The 20112-nt window shown below is 40.6% G+C and overlaps 1 protein-coding gene across 1 annotated transcript in view; it reads left to right on the top strand.

Moving 5' to 3' along the window:
* erbb2 (erb-b2 receptor tyrosine kinase 2) overlaps window positions 1-20112 on the top strand; it is a 45432-nt gene that overhangs the window by 5706 nt on the left and 19614 nt on the right. The window contains exons 2-11 of the mRNA XM_088322937.1: window positions 10743-10894; window positions 11012-11195; window positions 11559-11699; window positions 11783-11848; window positions 11925-12040; window positions 13902-14043; window positions 14931-15059; window positions 15188-15329; window positions 17834-17907; window positions 17976-18066. Coding sequence (XP_088179063.1) covers window positions 10743-10894; window positions 11012-11195; window positions 11559-11699; window positions 11783-11848; window positions 11925-12040; window positions 13902-14043; window positions 14931-15059; window positions 15188-15329; window positions 17834-17907; window positions 17976-18066 — 1237 coding nt within the window. The remainder of the gene's footprint in view (window positions 1-10742; window positions 10895-11011; window positions 11196-11558; window positions 11700-11782; window positions 11849-11924; window positions 12041-13901; window positions 14044-14930; window positions 15060-15187; window positions 15330-17833; window positions 17908-17975; window positions 18067-20112) is intronic.

Consider the following 20112-nt stretch of genomic DNA (forward strand, 5'->3'; position numbering starts at 1 on the left):
AACGCCTCCTTTTCAGTTTTTCGTTGTAAATATAATATAAAATGTTGAAATAATTTGGTTTCACTTCATGATTGTGTCTTACCACACTCCTGTTTTTAGGTTTTAGAATTAAAACCAGAAATGTAGCAAAATGACAAAAAGATATCAGGGGGCCAATACTTAAGCTAAGCACTGTAAATAAGCCCGCATTGTTGACGGGAACAGGTAGGTTCACTTTTGTAACTTGGCGTCAATATTAAGCATCTGCCGGGCTTGAGTGCTGACAATCGGGCTGTTATTAACGGTGACAACACACAATTCAGATGAATGCAAAGTAAAAAAAATTCAGCCTCACAAAATGATACACTGCGGAGTTTCCAGCTGTCTTGCTGGATCTCCCCAGATTACGCAAGGATAATCTGACGTTGTCCGAGGCGGACTTCGGTGTAACCGAGACCGCCAAGCACGCGGTCGAGTGGATTATTCAAGTTGAAACCGAACACAGTATCGGGATTAGCCGGCCAGCTGTGACTCACTGGTCTAGACCCTGGTGTTGATCTAATTCACTTTGCAGCTGAGGAGGGGGCCACCCCGTGATGTTAGAAGGGAATTTTTGGATGCGTTGATTAGCGTCAACTAAACACAAAACAAAGAGAATCTCATTATGGTGTAGTTGAAGCAATTGGATATCTTTTCCTGCAGTTGGCTAAATAGAAACCAACTTTTGTCACCTTTTGATTACGCGTTGCTAGGGCGTCCTCAACCTGACTTTGTGGCGGTGTCAATACCCAAAGAGGGGGAGAGCAAGGTGTGGATGCTCTCATGAATAATGGGCAAAAATGATAAACAAATTACCGTATTTTCCGCACTATAAGGCGCACCGGGCTATAGGGCGCACCCCCAAAAAATTGTTTTTGGTCCTATATTTTCCGTGCATAAGGCGCTCCGGATTATAAGGCGCTACAATGGGAACGTCGACAAAACAGTCAGATAGTTCAGTCAAACTTATTCCCCCTTTAACATTCCCAAAGCTTGCAAAGAAGCAAATACGTGTCTCAGACATGTACGGAAACAGTGTCTGTACGATGTCACCAATCACTCAAATGCATCCTTCCAAATATCATTCGGAAGGTTAAAGTCTTGGGATTCAAGAAATGCCAAACATTTCTTAGTTTCCATTTTATTTTTTGCTGGCAACTGTGTGGACAGCAAAGTAAGAATTTTATTGTGCAGGGAAACGGGGTTCTTTAATGTGCATAGAAACACTTTGAATTGAATTTAGTTTAAAAATAGACTCATCACAGAAACGTTAAGATCGTTCTAAAACAAGATACCGGGAAAATATAAAGCCGCATAGCTCACCTAAGTTCTCTTGCAGCCATCACGTTCAATAATGATACGTAACCATGGTCTCCTTACAACCGTGAGTGTAGTAAATCCAGGAGAGTAAAATATTTACAAATACAGAATAGTAAAAAATGTTTTCTCTATGCCGTAGTGCAACCCGACGTGCGATTCACATTCATCTTTTTCGGCCAATTGCGGGCTTTGTTTCGCCCCTTTAGCCTATGCGAGCCTGTAAATGATAAAAAGGATCCGCCCCCTTTACCTCCAAATAACTTTAGCCAATAGTGACTGATTCAAATGATGATTGACACATTGGTTAGGAAATGAAACGCCGGTATATAAATCCCAGCATACACCGCGGACGACTTCGCCTTCGGGGGAAAATCTAGTCGGCGGCTGCTTGCCTTAGTTGCAAGACTTTGCGACTTAATATTGATCCATATATAAGGCGCACTGTATTATAAGGCGCATGGTCAGCTTTTGAAAAAAAATAAAGGCTTTTAGGTGCGCCTTAAAGTGCGGAAAATACGGTAACAAATAGGTGTTTGTACGATGTCATCAGTCTCTTAAAAATGTCATGCCACATATCATTGGAAAGCTTCAACTCTTGGGATTCAAGATATGATGCATTTCAAAATATACCCATTAGAGAGACATTACGATACATATATATCTAATTTTCCTAGAAATGTTAAAACCCCAAAACTTATCACAGCCTTTAGGCTCTTCATTATCTGTACAGGCACTGCTGATAATCTATGGAGTACTTTTAACAAGCTAGCTTCATTAAACTGTTACACATCACTACAGTGTTTTGTATGCCTCTCGATGAACCATTTGATCGAACTCCCAACCATCTTCATCAATCGTGACTTTGTCTCAGCCTTTGGTACAATCAGTCCATTTTAAAACGGACTGCAGCTGCTCCGGCACACTCGGGCGGCAGCGAACGCGTCGCCGTGTTTTCCGATGCTAATCTCCACACTACACGAATGTAGCGTTAATCTTGTTTGGATCCTGTTCAGCTTGTCTGTTGAGCAATACTTCTCATCTCCCCCTCCCTTGTTTTTTTTTTTCTTACTCGCACTGCAGCGACTCTGAAATTTGGATAGACGTGTTCTCGGACGTTAACTCATTCAGTGCATTCATTTAGAAGCATGGTCTCTGAGGGTCAAATATGTTCTTTTAAAAAATGTATTAATTAAAAAAAACTATTTCAACGCTTTGGCACAGCTCATTAGTAAGTAACAAGCTTCTGGGGCTGATTTCAGTATGAAAAATCAACATGGATGGTAGGCGTGGCTTTGATCAGATCTTTGTCCACACGTTAAAGAAGCCCCCACTTCCTTGTCTTACTTCCTGTATCCAGTGAAGGAAAGTGTGTAGGCTTACCAAAGTAGTGTGGCGAGAAAAGCAAAGAGATAGGTACAGACGGGTAATGCTTAAAGCCTTATTCTTTCGAAAAAGATTGACAAAGTCCCTTCGTTGGGGCAGAGAGGGATGACGTTTTGTGCACTCCTGTGATTGCCATGGTGAGCAAAATGAATGTGATCTCTTTGGTGCAAAAATTTGGCACTGAAGAGTTCTCGCAAAGTTCATGCATGCATCGTTAATGCTTGAATTTAGTGTTCTTGCAATATAATTTTTTTGCAAGAAACACGCCTTTGTGTTAATGGAAAGCATTGTTTAGATATTAAAGATATCACTAAAAAAAGCCCCAAATTGAAATTCTGCTTGAAATGCATCATTTTACAACAAGTTCCTTGGAAACGATTATTTTTATGAACCCTGGCAATGTTCAACTGTTTTTTTTACTAAACAGTGGTAAAATCTAGAACGATGAGGGTTGATGTTTTCCATTGATATGTCCCATGCTTTTATAACTACACAACTAAAGTTTCTCTAGGCCTTCTTAAACGGCAAAAATTGGCTGGCTCCTCCCATCTGAGAGAAATGTCTGGCTTTGAATGGGTTAAGCAGTCAGGACAGGACGCTCGTGTCTTCGAAATTCGAAAAGAAAGTCCTGTTCTGTTTGTGGATCCGCTCCGCTAAGCTCAATATCCAGCAAGCTGATCTCTGTTGACTTTTCCCCGTGTTTCACGTCGCAGAGTTTTCCACCTGGCCGCCAAAGTCTTGTTTGTCACATGCTAGCAAACACGGATAAACAAAAAGACGTCGTCAAACGCACCCATAATCATGCGTCGGTGTTGCTGCTACAGGGACTGGCAGGCCGCAATGCTAAAGGTGCGGCCTCGACCTCAATTTCCAGTGTACTAGGTGGTAAATTGTGTCATTGGAAGGTGATTATATTCCTCAGTATTTACAAAGAAGGAATTTGCATGGGCACGTTGCACACAGCACGCTAACAATTAGTGACAACTAAAGCCAGGGTTTGTACGGGTGCTTGAAATCCTTGCAACTACTTGTATTTTAATGAGGTTTCAAGGGTTAAAAAATGCTTGTAAATGCTTGAAATTGTTGCCATGTTTCTCAAAACAAATGAAGCAGCTATTGCTCTCTAGTGGCTACGCTTTGCCATTGCATTTATTCCCTCGCGATAAATGGAAGCATGGATTAGTTTGTATGGCATTGTCACGCCTATTTTTCGGTAATTTATCAAAGCAACTGAAGATCGGACGAAATGGTACCGGAGATAATATAGGATACCATAGATTACAAGCTGTAGTGAAATATGCAGCCGAAAAGCAGAATGTTTGTAAAGCTTGTGTACTGAGGTGTGTCATAAGGACTTCAGCTGGGCGCCCGGTGTCGCAAGAGTTTGCGTGCGAGAGTTCTGAGTTTATCGTGTGTTCAATAAACGGGGTACCAATTGTGTCGCCCTCCAACAAAGCCCTAAGTGTTCTATGTGTATTTTTATACACCGAGGAGTGATCCATATCCCTCCCCAAAACAAGACGCTTCACTTGTAGCGGAGATGGCGTAGATGCGGAAAGAGTAAGCCGCGCATCTTTTACTGTGACACCGAGGATGAACATTTCGGGGGATTTAGTGATTTTGAGTGTCGATATGCATGTTATTTATGCTCGTACACCGTACGAACTTATTCAGCCCGTAGTCAAGTCATGTTTATTTGTGATGCCCGTGATCACAAGGTGTCTCAAAGGGCTGCACAGACTATTGCAAATGAGAGACTATTATGACACCATCCCCTGATCTAAAACCTACACGAGGGCAAGGAAAAACTTAAAAACCTCAAGTCAAGTCCTGTTAATTTTTTTGGCCCTTAATCACAAGTAGTCTCAAAGGGCTGCACATACTATTGCAAACCACAGACTATTATGACACCATCCCCTGATCTAAAACCTACATGAGGGCAAGGAAAAACTCAAAAACCTCAACATGAGGAGAATGAAGAAACCTTGAAAAGGGACTGTACATGAGGTAATCCCCCTTCCAGGATGACCAGGCTGCAACAGATTAGCCATAACAAACAATACACAGATATTGTCAACAAATATTTCATAAGCTGGAGAATAGAAGGTGTGTTTTAAGCCTAGATTTAAACAGTTCCACTGAGGTTGCCCTTAGCTCTTTCCTATTTTAAATTGCCTTCTAAGATGACATGTATGTTTTTGATGTTGGATTTTATGATATACATTAACCCAAAAATGCGATTTATTCTCCGGAAAAGACGAACCCTTTAAACAGAAATGCACTTTTGCAGAGCGCCACGGCTTTTTTCTAGATTTTCTTTTTGTGTTATAAATGCGGCTGCAACAAAGGATTCATTTGAACTGTCATTATTGCCCTCGATGACAACGTCGTAAAACGTACGCAAATGAGATTAGACATGGCACTCCGAGGTAAAAACATCAAGACTTTCAAGAGAAAAATAAGATAAAAGACTGTCAGGATAAATAGGCAAAAATATATACAACGTAGCGCTTAGAGACGGGTAACTTGGCTTTTCGAGTTGCCTGTTGTGCGCTCACGTTAGCAGCTGCTTGCTAGCATGCCAATAGAAGATCTCACTTAAGGTTCACTTTGAAGCTTCCACGAGAGATTTTGTAACTCAATAAAGTTATAGTCATCCCTCATTTTCACGTGGCTTGCGTACCAAAAATGACCTGCCATCGTCAAAATACGCATTTTATTCATTAAATACTACATTATATGTTAAAACCAAATAACAAAACCCTATTTGCAGATGCAAGCATGTGTTTAACAAATAAAGGTACTGTACCAGCCTGGAGAGAATTGGGCATGGCCAGGCTGTACATGCCCAAGACACACCACAGGAAGTGGTGCCCTGATGACCCTTGCGGTTATGGTATCTCTGAACAGTAAACATTAAAAAAAAAAAATCAAAAAAACTTCTGCACTGACGATTCATAATCTGGAAATAATCTTACTGCTGTATTGCACTACTAATTTCGAAAAGGCATGGGGATTATTTCAGGACACCCCCTTTTTTACTTCAGATGATATTTTGTCGCCACCTTGTGGATGCTATTGGAAAACAAAAATATGGCGTAAAAAACGTTAGCGTGAATAAAACATACAACACATACATTGTACTTCCGTCCATCCATCCATTATCTGCACCACTTATCCTCAGTAGGGTCGCAGGGGTGCTGGAGCCCATCCCAGCTATTTTCGGGCAGTGGGCAGGGGACACCCTGAACTGCTTGCCAGCCAGTCGCAGGGCACACTTTGACAGACAATTCACTCGCTCATTCACATCTAGGGACAATTTGGACCGGCCAATTAACCTGACATGCATTTTTTGGGGAATGTGGGAGGAAACCGGAGCGCCCGGAGGAAACCCAAGCAAGCACGGGGAGAACATGCAAACTCCACACAGGAGGTTCGATCTCACGACCTCAGAACTGTGCCTCACACGCACTAACCACTGCGCCGCCGTGCTGCCCTACATTGTACTTTTTAGTTTTTTTTTTTTTACTAATAACATCTGTACTGTCAAATTATCATTTCAAAAATAGTTTTGCTGCTATTGATTCCAAAAAGAGGTGAAAATGATATCCGGGCACCATTTTTTTACTTGGGATTAAAATTTGTCGCCATTTTGCGGACATTAAAAAGTGGCGTAAAATGCTTTTAACTTCTTTTAGCGTGACGAAAGTCCAACTTTGAGAGCGATAGAAAGCATCTTCCTTTGCCTTTTGGTGCTTTTGTCGCTGACATAATGGCTTTTAGAGAAACTTGAAATTGAGAAAGATTTGCACGAACATAATGGTCTACATTTCTATAGCGCTTTTCAAGTCAATGAAGACCTCCCACAACGCGTTTACAATGTGCTTCACATTTTTCCCTTTTACACACTAACTAACCGATATCAGTGTCAGCCATGCAAGGCAACTACCTGCTTATTGGGGGGCATCAGGGATTCAGTGTCTTGCCCAAGGACTCTTGGACATATAACTCAGAGGAGACGGGAATCAAACCTGTGACCTTTTGATCCCAAGACGAGCGCTTTACCTCCTGAGCCAATGCCGCCCCATAATGTACGTCCGTCAAGCAATTTCCCGCACGTGTACAACTTACGACTGCAATGTTATTGACGCACAGGCAAACACAGGCAGAAAAGCTGACTGTTTAGTCAATCAGAATGCAGAAAGCCCGATAGGGGTTTATGATCTTCTGTTTGAGAAATATAATTTTCTCTGTTAGCCATTTATACCATAAAAGTGACATCTGCCGGGTGAAACAATTCACCGTGATGTCAGCGCTCAAGCAGCCAGCCGTCAGAATTGACATCCGACACGAGCCGTGTCGGCCGGCCGTGTATTTTTGGCAGACATTTGCTGGAAAGAGAGTGGCAGATTGGAACTTACGACTCCGCTGTCGAAAAAAACTTGTTCGGCGATAGAACAAGCGGGGGGAGGTGGCTAGGGGGGGTTCCAACTGGAAAATCGTGTGAACTATAGAGGGGTTGCTGGAGACATGCCAGAGGAAGTCATTTATAACCTCAAGAAGAGTAGGAGGGGCGAAGTGGGGTATGAGCCATTGCTAAAGCATGGCAGCTATGTGTGCATGTGTGAGCCCCCAGCTGTGGATTGTAACGTTACGTGACCCCCAAATGGAGTGACCCACTGTGGGGAATCTCCACTCACTACGCCTGAGGCGAAAATACAGGGTGTTCCGAATGTGACATTGAATATCTCTGAACATAACAAGGATATAAAAACACATCTGGTGGATTCAGTAAGCTTGTAATCTCAGTTTTTACATGGAATGTTCAAGAATGTTCAATGTGAGCGCCATTGGTCAGAAGTTTCAAGCCGTGAGTCAAATTCTTGAATCCCAGCATTGTCAATGGTTGCAGCATCTGTTATTCGAGCTTCACTGCTTTGTGCTATGTTGAAGCGGTCTACAGACCAATCTTCATTTGAAAGAGCAATGGAGTCAATGGTTAGACGTACATTGATATGACAGAGATGTTGATTTTCTAACTATAAAAATGTACGAAATGTTTACCAAAATCTTAGATTAAGTTATCTGACTCCCATAACCAAACACGATTTACATTTACCCAACAATCATGCGTGCTTGTTTTTTGAGAGAGAATAAAAGAAAATAATCGAACTGCCTTCAATTCCGCACGGGGGCGGGTTTATTCACAACAGCAGATGTAAGTGTGCCCTCCGGAGACGACTCTCCCACCCCGATGTTTCCAGGATCATTTATACATTTCAACAAACATATCAAAAGACATCCCACCCTTCTCCAATTTGCTATGTGTGTCTGCAACTAGCTTTAGCTTTCTTCTTATTGGCCATCTTCTCCCCGCACAATGGCTCGCCGGCTCCTCCCATGGGCATGCCAGAGAATCCTCATGTGGGCTCCACTTCCTCGCCTCGATGTCTGGACCCTGAGCGTTTCTGCGTCACCAGGGCCCCTCTTGCGTCGGGAAGTGCCGATTATCATATCAGCCCTTCGTCCCAGTTCCCGCTGTTTCTGTAATCATCATCCTCCACTACGTTGCATTGACCTGCCCCACAGCCTAGCCAGTGAATATCTTTTGCATTAAATGTAATTTGTATTTGATCGTACAAAATCCTTTATAGTCAAATGTATAAAATTCCTTCAGAGAAGTAGTCAATGGATAAATTGAGTGATAAAGATAATGGTGACTTCGTTCTCCAACAGGATGGGGCACCACCACACTGGAGCCTCAGGGTTAGAATGTTTCTGAACACAACACTGCCAAACAGATGGATCGGACAATCCGGGCAGAATGATCACAATCCTGTGTCCTGACCACCCAGATCTCACACCAAGCGATTTCTTTTTTGTGGGGATTTGTGACAGGATTGGTCTCTGTCCCTCCAATTCCAAGAGACTTGGATGAGCTGAAAGCACGAAATAACAGGAGCTGTTGCAGCCATTTTCAATGCAATGCTGAGACACGTTGGGCAAGAACTTGACCATCAGCTTGATGTGTGATCGATGGTGCTAACATTGTAGATCTTTGAACATTCCATGTAAAAATTGAGATTAAAAGCTTTTGGAATTGACCAGATTTGTTCATATATCCTTAATACTTCCCGAGATAATCAATGTCAAAATGTGCCCAAAACTTTTGAAACACCCTGTATTTTCAGACGAGATAAACGGGCAGTCGTGACTAATCTAATCAATGTTTTTCGGTTTACTCATAAATTGGTCAACGAAATAGTTAGGAAATGGGACATATTTTAAACGCAACCCCCAAAAAAATATTACAATTTTAGAAAAAACTTAAATTGTGCTTAAAGTCACAGTATGTATTATTTAGCTCCTCATAGTGGTAAAAAAACCAACTACATTTATTCCAAAATTACAATATATATATATATATATATATATATACAGGGTTGGGTAGGGTTACTTTAACTTGATTACTTTCAATTACTTTTGGATTACTCCAATACCAAATATGCTAATACAAGACAAAAGAAATTAAATATGAATAAAATTATGACTCATAACACGTGGTAAACTTTCTCTCCTGGCTTTGATCTCCGGCAAAACGAACATAAAATGCGAAAGAAACAAAATGAAAATCAATCCAAACAGCTTGCCAACATCATTTTTGCCGTTCCATGTATTCCGTTACTCCCCAAGCCTGCACAAAATTTAGTCATTTTATTCATATTTAGTTTCTTTTGTCTTTTATTAGCATATTTAGTATTGGAGTAATCCAAAAGTAATTGAAAGTAATCAAGTTAAAGTAACCCTACCCAACCCTGTATATACACAGTATTTAATACTAACCAAAAATACACCAATGTCATAATCATAAAGCAAAATGCCCCAGCATTAATATGAAAGTTTAAAGGGACAATGATTATTATTAAACACTTACTGGTGATAACTGAAACAATAAATAAATATAAAAATAAAATACATGAACAATGATACAAAAATGTATTTTTTTAAAAACATATTCGCAGTGCTAGAAATTTGCAAATAGCCTCACCTAAAGAGAGATGACATAATCGTCATTTTGCTTCTACGGTAACAAAAATCCCATAAAGGGAAAAACAATGCTGTTTTGTCACTTTGAGTCTCTGTAGTTTATTCATCCCCGTAGGGAAATTCATACTTCCAGCAGTATCCTCGTGTTATGAAATAGAATACAAAAATACCCAATATAACGTGTTAAAAAAGAGCATTTAAATAGTGTTACGAACAAATACACACTGTAATAAAGATAGGGTCATATGCAAATGTGGGGTTGGGGTTCAATGAGGGCTTTGACTCCCCCGGGTGGAGTTAAAGAGCCTCATGGCATGAGGGAGAAATGATCTCCTCAGTCTGTATTTATATTCCCCTTTGTGCTTTTTAGCACTCGTTTTCAGTTGCGCAATACAATACAGTGACGTGGTGGTCAAATAATAATACACTGTATGTAAGTATGACTGTCATTATTTTGAGAATAGGTTAAAAAAAATCAATTAATATTGAATCATTTTCCTATTCACAAACCCATTTTGAATCTTCTTTAATTTTGTTCTTCTGAATATATACTTTCAAATAGGAATTCCACTTTTTTTGAGTTATTGATACAGATACCAGGTACGAATACCAATTGTAAATACAATTTTCTCCCCTTTTCATAAAAAAATTCTTAAATTTCTTCTGATTCATTTTTCATGATTGTTAAATGTCAACTGTAGGGCATCTGATACCTACTTGAGTACGATCATTTATAAAAGGTTGATATTTGCTGCAATACAAGTTGTTGTGAATTACAATCGATTTAGCAAAGTTAGTATCAATCAAAGATTGATTAAATTCTCAATTTGTTTTTTTTTTTACTCCATGGATCGGAAACCCTTTCATCTTCAATTACAGCGCAGAGCAGTGTCGATCAAGTTTCGGCCAGGCCGAATATTTTTCACCTTTCAATTGTTCTTCCACTCATCCACAATCTTTACCTTTTACTGCAGTATGCCTCGGCACGGACATGAAGCTGGCCTTGCCCTCCAGCTTGGAAAACCACTATGAGACCTTGAGGCTACTTTACACCGGCTGCCAGGTCGTCCACGGCAACTTGGAGATCACACACCTTCATGGGAACCCGGACCTGACCTTCCTACAGGTCTTTCTTTTCGGAAGTCGTATTAGACATTGAACATATTCTCTCTCTGACAGAATATTTACATTACCACAATGGGCCTAGAATACAACCTTGAGGACCTCCTATTTTGTTGTCTAGGGGATTGTGGAGGTTCAAGGCTATGTGCTGGTGGCTCACGTCACCGTGGAACTCATCCCTTTGGACAACCTCCGGATTATCCGGGGCAGCCAACTGTATAACACCAGCTATGCCCTGGTGGTGCAGGATAACACCCGGGGCGTCCAAGAGGGGCTCAGGACACTTCGTCTTCGGAGCTTAACAGGTCATCTTACTCCAGATGAATTATGCAGGGTGCTTGAAATCCTTGAAAATGCTTGAATTATTATTTTCTTGTGTTTTCAAGAATTGAAAAGTGCTTGAGTTTTGGGTGAAGTGCTTGTTAATGCTTGAAATGGTATCCATGCTCCTCAAAACAAATAAGGCTGGCACTGCTCTCTCGAGGCTACGCTTTGTCTTTGTGGCTTTGCAAAATACATTATTTACACCAGATTTCTTCTTCTAATGGTACTTAAGAAATTGGAAAATTGGCTTTGCAAGTCCTTAAAAATGAGAAAGTGTACAAACCCTGATTTTGAGTCACTTGAGTTGCTCCATGAGGTCGTTGTAACACCCATTCTCCCCACAGAGATCCTTTTGGGCGGGGTCTATATTTGGGGGAACCCCAAGCTTTGTTTCCCGGACCCCCAGAACATCGTCTGGAGGGACACCTTGGATGAGCAGAACATTCATGCCGGGCCCCACCGACTGCAGCCCAGGGCATCCAATTGTGAGAAGTCCAGGAAGAATGTTCGGCGCTTGTTTGATTATTGTTATTTACTTTCTGTATTTGGCTTTGCGTACCCGACTCAGGTCCAAGTTGCTCACCTACGTGCAAGAACAGTTGTTGGGGAGAAACAGCAGGAGATTGCCAGACATGTGGGTTGATTTTGCACGGTCACTCATTTCATCACCAACTCTGTACATGATTTGTTTTCCCCATGTGCGTCCACAGTGACGCGCATTAGCTGCGCGTCGGGCTGCCAGAGGTGCAAAGGCCCGCTACCCAACGACTGCTGCCACATGCAGTGCGCTGCCGGGTGCACGGGACCCAAAGATTCCGATTGTCTGGTAAATCCCATGTTTGGATTTGTCTCAATAATGCAATTTTTCTTCTTTCATCTTCTGTGTCATTATAAGCCCAATTCATTTTCAATACACAGAAGTTTAAAAAAAGTGTGTTACCTTTACGGAATTTCTCACAATATTTTATAAAATCATCATCAAATGTCGTTTGATCTGTGTCAAAACAGACACACTTGAAAGAAAACAGTGTCTGCTTTAACTAGAACCACCAAAACATTGACAGGTTTACGTATTTTAATGAGAATAGCATGCAGACAATGACAGACGGGGGAGGAATAAGTAACTGAACCCTCTGCCTGAGAAGACTCAAAGGGCAATCCAAACCAATTTTCACCAAACATTTGTAGGTCAGTTGCTAATAAGTTTCCATGTTTTAATTGGGGACAGCATGGAAACACTGACAGAAGTGCGAGGAATAAGTAAACCGAACCCACTGCTTAAGGAGACTCAAAAGCAATTGAAACCTTTTTTTCCATAACAATTAAAATCAGGTGTTATAGGTTTTCCTAATTCATTAAATGATCTTTATTGTCATTCATATCAACGTTGTGAAACATTGTATGCAACAAGATCGCAGTTAAAGTAACCCTACCCAACCCTGCCCATACGTAAATTATACACGTTTTGCTGTAATAACCCTGACTTATAGGTAGTTTTAAACAAAAGTAACATGCATTTACATATATATATATATATATATATATATATATATATATATATATATATATAATATCATAAACAAAAATCTTTTTTAGTTCACATTTTTGTTTTTTTAATCACCCTAATCATGTTTTATGATGAGTAATAACTAGGGTTGTGACAAATTTGTCAGAAAAAAATCCCCAAACGGGATTCATTTTAAAGGTACTGATCCCAGGTATCGTATTGCTGCCGATACAAAGGCTACTACTCTTTTGTCTGTTTAACACTCAATGAGAAATTTACCATTTATTTTAAGCAATATGCACATAACAAAAATTTCCTTGAAACCATCTCATAATAAACGTCAGCCAGGATTGGTCGTTACCAGATCACTTGGCTAATTTGGTGTTGTTTTTATATACATATATTATATATTGATATATTATGTTGGGAGTCAGGGCAGCACGGCGGCGCAGTGGTTAGGGCATGTGCGGCACAGTTCTGAGGTCATGGAATCAAACCTTCTTGCGTGGAGTTTGCATGTACTCCCCGTGCTTGCGTGGGTTTCCACCAGGCACTCCGGTTTCCTCCCACATTCCAAAAACATGCATGTCAGGTCCAGATTGTCCCTAAGTGTGAATGACTAAGTTGTGTGTCTCTGTGTGCCCTGCGACTGGCTGGCAACCAGTTTAGGGTGTCCCCTGCCCACTGCCCGAAGATAGCTGGGATGGGCTCCAGCACCCCCGCGACCCTACTGAGGATAAGCGGTGCAGATAATGGATGGATGTTGGAGTCAAAATGTTACTGCTACTGTTATGGGTTAACTTTGTCCCTTTTAGACACATCTGTGTAAAGATCTTTCTTCAAAATAATTCTTTATTGTACATTATGTGTTCTAAAAAAATACTTGTGGTATGACTTTTTGCTATCAAGTGTTAAATGTTCAGCCTAGTATCATTCTTCGAAAAGGGGACAGAAAATGTTTCAGTATATTGCATACAATGTTTCATCGCGTGGTTATCAATGACAATAACGACAGTTTAATTCAAGATATGAGCGCGTTAGATCCATTTATTCCACTTTGTATCGAATCATCTTCAAAGTAGATGTCACATTTTAAGTTAGTTGAAATTCATGTGATAAATGATGAGGGAAAACAATACTCAAGTCGAAAACCGTTTGCCGCGGTCTTCCCCCCCTGCAGGCGTGCCGACACTTCAACGACAGCGGAGTTTGCAAGGACAACTGCCCGCCGCCTACCATCTACGACCCGGTCACCTTTCAGACCAAGCCCAACCCAGACAAAAAGTTCAACTTTGGGGCCACCTGCGTCAAAACTTGTCCTTGTAAGACACAGCCTTTTAAGATCACACATGACATTCATTCGTTGATGAACTCATTCAGTGCCATAACATATGATTTCTGAAGCCCAAATGTAAAAAAATATGTTTTTTTGTGTACTATTGTTTTGTTTATTTATTCTAAAGGCTTTGCCACAGCTCATCAGTATCAAGCCTCTGGGAAGGATTTCAGTGTGATAAATCACTATTAGATCACAGGAGCAGCTTTGATCAAATCACACATTGAGGAAGCCCAACTTCCTAGGGTTGCTTCTTATATCCAGCGATCAAGAGTGTGTAAGTGGCCCTTATGGCGACTGGGCGTAGTGAAGCCGTGTGGTGAGAAAAGCGAAGATAAGGATAAGTAGTTGCATGATGTTTCATGCACGTCCGCAGGAACGCCATGGTGACCGAAATTGTGTGATCACGTCATGGGAAACATCGGGCGCTGAAAATTCAGTACTCTTGCAATAAAATGTTAGTTTCCGTGCAACGAGTCCTTGTGTTTATGGAAAGCATTGTTTAGATATTGGAGGTATCACAAATACAATTAAAAAACACTGACGTGAAAGTTGTACTTGAAATGCAGTTGTTAACAAAAAGTATTATTTTTCAAGTATTTTTAAGAAATGTGGCAGTGTTCAATTATAATTTACTAAACAATGGTAAAAACTAGAAATATATATTGTTTCCCATAAAACATGAGGGTTGATGCTCTCTCTCGATATGTCCTATGCTTATATAACTACTATTTTCTGTAGGCCATCAAAAAAGAAATTTGCTTGCACCGGCTCCTCCCATTTGGAGAGAAACGCCTGGCATTGAATGAGTTAAAATCAAGACGTCATTTTGAATTAATTGCTGAATTGATGACCTTTCTTTTTGGCTCTTAGACAATTACCTGGCTATGGATGTGGCCTGCACGTTAGTCTGCCCCAAAGCCAACCAGGAAGTCATCGTCCCCAACCCCGAAGGGGACGAGACGCAGAAATGTGAAAAGTGCGAGGGCGACTGTCCCAAAGGTGCGTGTTTCCATCCGGGGCAAATGTTTGGATTCCTCTGAAGGCGCCGGCAGGTTCGGCTACGCGCCGCTCAAGATAAGGGGGTTGTAATCGTCTTGCCCGCGCTGTGTTGTGGCTTTAATTGGCAGTGTGTTATGGCCTGGGTATGGACAACCTTGGCGTCATGGACAACCACGGTGACGCCATGGTAACCACCGCCAATGTGGAGCAGTTCAGCGGTTGTAGGAAGATGTTTGGGAGTCTGGCCTTCTTCCCTCAGAGCTTCGTTGGGTGAGCTGTGTGAAAACACATTACTTCTTCCTTTGAATTTGCTGCTACGATATTATGATCATATTGATGTATGTCAGGCTTCAAATTTATGGATAAAAAAACTCAAAATATATTTTTTAAATGAAACAACATGACAGACACAATCGTGAAAATAGACAATATGTATTTAGCATTTTATATTGTGCTAGAAACTTGAACAAATTGAAAAAGTAGGCATTGCAAAATGATTAACCTCCTTTGAGGTAATACTTAGTACAACCTCTTTTTGCTGCGATCACAGCCATAAGCAATGTTCCCTGTAATTTTCCTTACGGGTCTGAGCGTACACACAAAGTCGGTGAGCAACGCTTGAAACAACAGTGAGCAACCATAATCATAAGTGTGGCAAGATAATTAATTATCAAACATGTCCAAAACTTGACATCAAGTTACATTTTGCCGAGTTTCCGGCAATGCAAAATTATTTTTCTCTTTTGGATGAATTGACTCATGTACTATTGCAAAGGTTATACGGCCTACAAACGTAATTTGTTTTTACAACAATTCTTTCACAAGATTTTCATTTCTTTTTTTTCCTGGTATATTTTGTCGCATAATATTAACATTTTTGGGGGCTTATTTAGTCGGTTGTTGGATACAGAACTGTACTTAATCACATTTTTGAGTGGAAGGACAATCTTGGCAACAAGATTTACTTGATATCATTGTAAATTATTTGAATGCAACACAAACTTTTTCTTCTTTTTTCCCGGGCTTTTTTTCAACTTTTTTTAAAATTCCTTTAAAAAAATCTCATTGTGTTTATTTTTTCCGAGCTGTTGCTTTTTTTCTTTTTGTTCTCTATTTTCTTTCTTTTCTTTTTTTCTGGCTTTTTTCTGAAATTTTTCCTTATTTTTTTCACTTCCTTTTGTTTCTTTTTTTCTCAGCTTTTCACTATTTTTCACTTTGGTATTTTTTTCTTTTTTTTTCTATTCCCCCCTTCCTTTAAGTCATTTTGCGCATAATTTTACATAATATTTGGTCATGTTGGGATTAAAGAAGCAAAAACAACCTGAAGAGCCGTTTAGGACCCGAAGGAGCCGGTTCCTTTTAGTGAGCCGAGCCGAAGAAGCCGGTTCTCGACAAACTGTACTAACTTTACTCAACTTTACTCGACTTCAAAATACCGCATTTAGGACACAACGTCAGGGGAACCCGTGTATTTTTACCTTCATGCACTGTAACTTTGACTTAAGTTGCTTCTTAATTAGTCATTTTGAGCCCTCATTTTTGTGCGCTGGCTCGATTTTCTTGTGCGCTGAGAATGTGCGAGCAGTGCGCAATTGCGCACGCGCGCAGCTTAGAGGGAACACTGGCCATGAGTCTTTTTTAGTATCTCAATAGGTTTTTCACATCTCTAAACTTAAATATTTGCCCATTCTTCCTTACAAAAGAGTTCCTTTGGGTTTGATGGTGATTGTTCGTGCACAGCATTTTTCAGATCTTTCCACAAATGCTCTCGAGGATGCAAGTCCGGACTTTGGCTTAGCTAACCCTTCTACCACCTTTATATTGTTATTTTTGGACAATTCCATTATAGATTCTGCTTTATCCCCGCGACCCTAATAAGGATAAGCGGTACAGCTAATGAGATGAGATTCTGCTTTATGTTTGGATTCATTGTCCTGTTGGATGGTGAACCTGCGCCACATTTGCAGGTCTCTGGGATACTCCAACAGACTTTCTGCCAGAACTGCCATCTATTTGTCGCCATTCATATTCCTATCAACTCTAACAAACAAAATCCCAGAGCCTGATGCTGCCACTACCATGTTTGACAGTGGGGATAGTGTTTACACCATACGTAACGCTTTGCATTCAGCCCAAAGAGTTCCATTTCTCTCTCATCTGCATCACCTGAGTTGGGGAAGACAAACCTCCAAAACATGCAGAACATGCAGCTTTTGAAGACCGGGTTGGCCATCCATGGTTTAGGGGGACGGCCAGGTCTTGGTAGGTTTCCAGAGGTTTTGTTCTCTCTTCATTTTAATAGTTTTGCCCGCACGGTGCTCTGGAAGATGTGTAAATGTTGCGAAATCTATATCCCAGTCCTGCTCTGAACCTTTTCATAACTTTATACCTGACCTGCCTGTTGTGTTTTTAGTTCTTCATAATTCTGTCTGATCTCCAGTGTCTGCTTTTATAGAGCTCTGAGCCCATCCCATGGAAGGTGCATTTAAACTTAATGGACTCCATTTGTCATTGTTAGTCACTTGGGTCGACAATGGAACATTCAGATCAGGGAACTACTGGAGTCAGTTGGGGAGTATTTTTGCAGCTCCTCCTTTTAAGTGTTTTTGTAAATGTAATATAAAATGTCGAAATAATTTGGTTCTACTTTACGATTGTGCCAATGTTGATTCTTAGAAAACATTTTCAGTTTTAAGTTTGAAGCCTGAGATGTTCTTGGGGGAGGGGATTCTTTCGATAGGTACTGTATGGTCACTGTTATTATTTTTTACTAGGGACCCTGTGACCAACACGTCGGGCTTGACTCTCCAGCACCTGTCGGCCTTCAAGAACCTGGAGGAGATTACTGGTATAGAATTCGGACATTGTTTGGTAAACAATCGAGCCCGAGTTTCATGGTTGAAATACATTTTTCAGGTTATTTGTATATCGACGGCTGGCCAGACGGCTGGACGGACTTGTCTGTGTTTGAGAACCTGAAGGTGATCCGAGGCAGGATGCTCTACAAGTAAGGAGTTTTCGTAATACTTACAATTTTTGCTTTTTGTTAGGGTTCACTGCAAATTTCTCAAATGGACTCAACTGTTACTTTGTTCAATTCAATACAATATATAAGGCTACTAAAAGCAATCTGGATTTTGTAAGAGAATAGAGAACAATTGCTCTAATTTCCAACCATTTATTAAAAAAAAACTGCATAATTTCAAATGAACAGTGCAAAAAATAAATGATAATCCCATCGAGGGCTGCAAGAAATTATTATTTTAGAATTGATCAATTCACTTTGGTCCCTGTATTATAAGAATGAACACTATCTTATTGAACAAATGGAAAACATAAATGTATAACAATTGAGGTAACTGTAAGGAAATATGGAAACATAAAATCGCTGGTTTATGCTTAAACCTTCTTCCTTCATCAGTGGGACACCCCAAAAATAATTTTCCTACCATTAGTTTTCTAATTTATAACACTTAAGATTGGGCAATGATTTTTTTTATATATATAAAACTGAACTGAATGACACAGTACAACTTTTGAGGTTTAGTTTGGACAGGGGCAAAATATTTCTCCTTGAATTCAACTTGAAGAAAACGGTGTTTTTTGTTGTTGTTGTTTTTACAATTGAGGGAAAAACACGTTTAAATTCTGAGAAATTTTAATTCAAGTTATTGAAACAATCAAAAATCAGTGAGTCAATGATTCATGATTCAAACGAAGCAAAAATAGTGATCATTGTGCATTTAGTGACTAAGTAATTTCAGGAGGAAATGCATCAAGGAATACGACCTAAATACAAATTTGACAAATTTTAAATAAGAAAAATCATCCGATTGTAAACATTTCAAGTTTTATTTTCTCCCCTTCTGTCTCCGTTTCAGTTAAACCCCTTTTGCAGGCCATAAAGGCTAATTATTAGCCAGGCCAGCTGCGTTAACTGGCAACACGAGGCAGCCGGGACAAAAGTAACAGTCAGTGTGGACAAGGACAAGCACGACGTGTTCGAACTAGGTCACGACACTTAGACATATATTACAAGGAAGCTTGTTTTTTTGCCTTGTTTACCTCCATCAGTTAATTTTGCCAAACTGTCATTCATTCAACAGTGCACAATGATCCCTCGGTTATTGTGGTGGATGGGGGCCAGAACCCCCCCGCGGAAAGTGAAAATCCGCGAAGTAGCGTCGCACCTTCAAAAAAACCCCAAGGGTCAAACCTACCTCGAGATGACGTCCTTACCGACTGAGAGTAAAAACATAATTCAGAGTTGTTCTCCTTTCAGTGGAAGAAAGCGATTTAGAGAGCGAATGGCTAGCTGCAAGCTAGCATCAGGTGTCCTCAGATTGAGCCAGGTCTCCGCAATGGTTAAAATACAACAGTCTCAAATCTAGCGGTTTCCCACAATTTGTTGCTTCAGGTCATCTGTTTAATGGGTAATGGATCTGGAGCAGGCTCGGCAGGGATGTCTTAAAGCCCCAATGTCTAATATTTGACCACCTAGATGGCACTGTGTTTCTGGTATGAGCTAGGGCCAGTGATGCACAGCGTAGCGGCTGGATGACAGACAAACATGGAGCTGATTTAAGTGGGGATTCCACATTGTAAAAGAAATACAAATTACTTAACCTATGATAGTTTATGTATTTTTGCCAAGTATTCAAAACAATGTTTTATTCTTTTACTTTTTATTTTTTACTGGATGAAAGTTTTTTGTGCCACTAGGAGACACTAAATATTAAACACTGTCCCTTTAAGAGAGTTGTTAGCCTAGCCGTAGCAGCCTGGACCTGGAGTTTCGCTATAAGCTCCTCTCCTGACGTCGCTTCCGCAACCGGGTAATAATCCACAGACCACCCGCTGGTGATCAGCATTTCTTTGCGTTCTTCTGCTTTCCTCAGAGTCCGATTCAATTCATGATTTTCTTTTCAATGTAACAAGTCGCTAAAAGCTAGCGTTCACCATGCTTCACGGCGTGTTTTGGTTCAGAGACGTTGACTTGTGCGTCGGCCTTCCCCGGCTATTTGACTGACAGCATGCGCCAGCCTGTCATCGT

This window comes from Urocampus carinirostris, chromosome 19 (genome assembly GCF_059441175.1).
Source record: "Urocampus carinirostris isolate Australia breed hairy pipefish chromosome 19, RoL_Ucar_1.0, whole genome shotgun sequence".
Classification (NCBI taxonomy): domain Eukaryota; kingdom Metazoa; phylum Chordata; class Actinopteri; order Syngnathiformes; family Syngnathidae; genus Urocampus; species Urocampus carinirostris.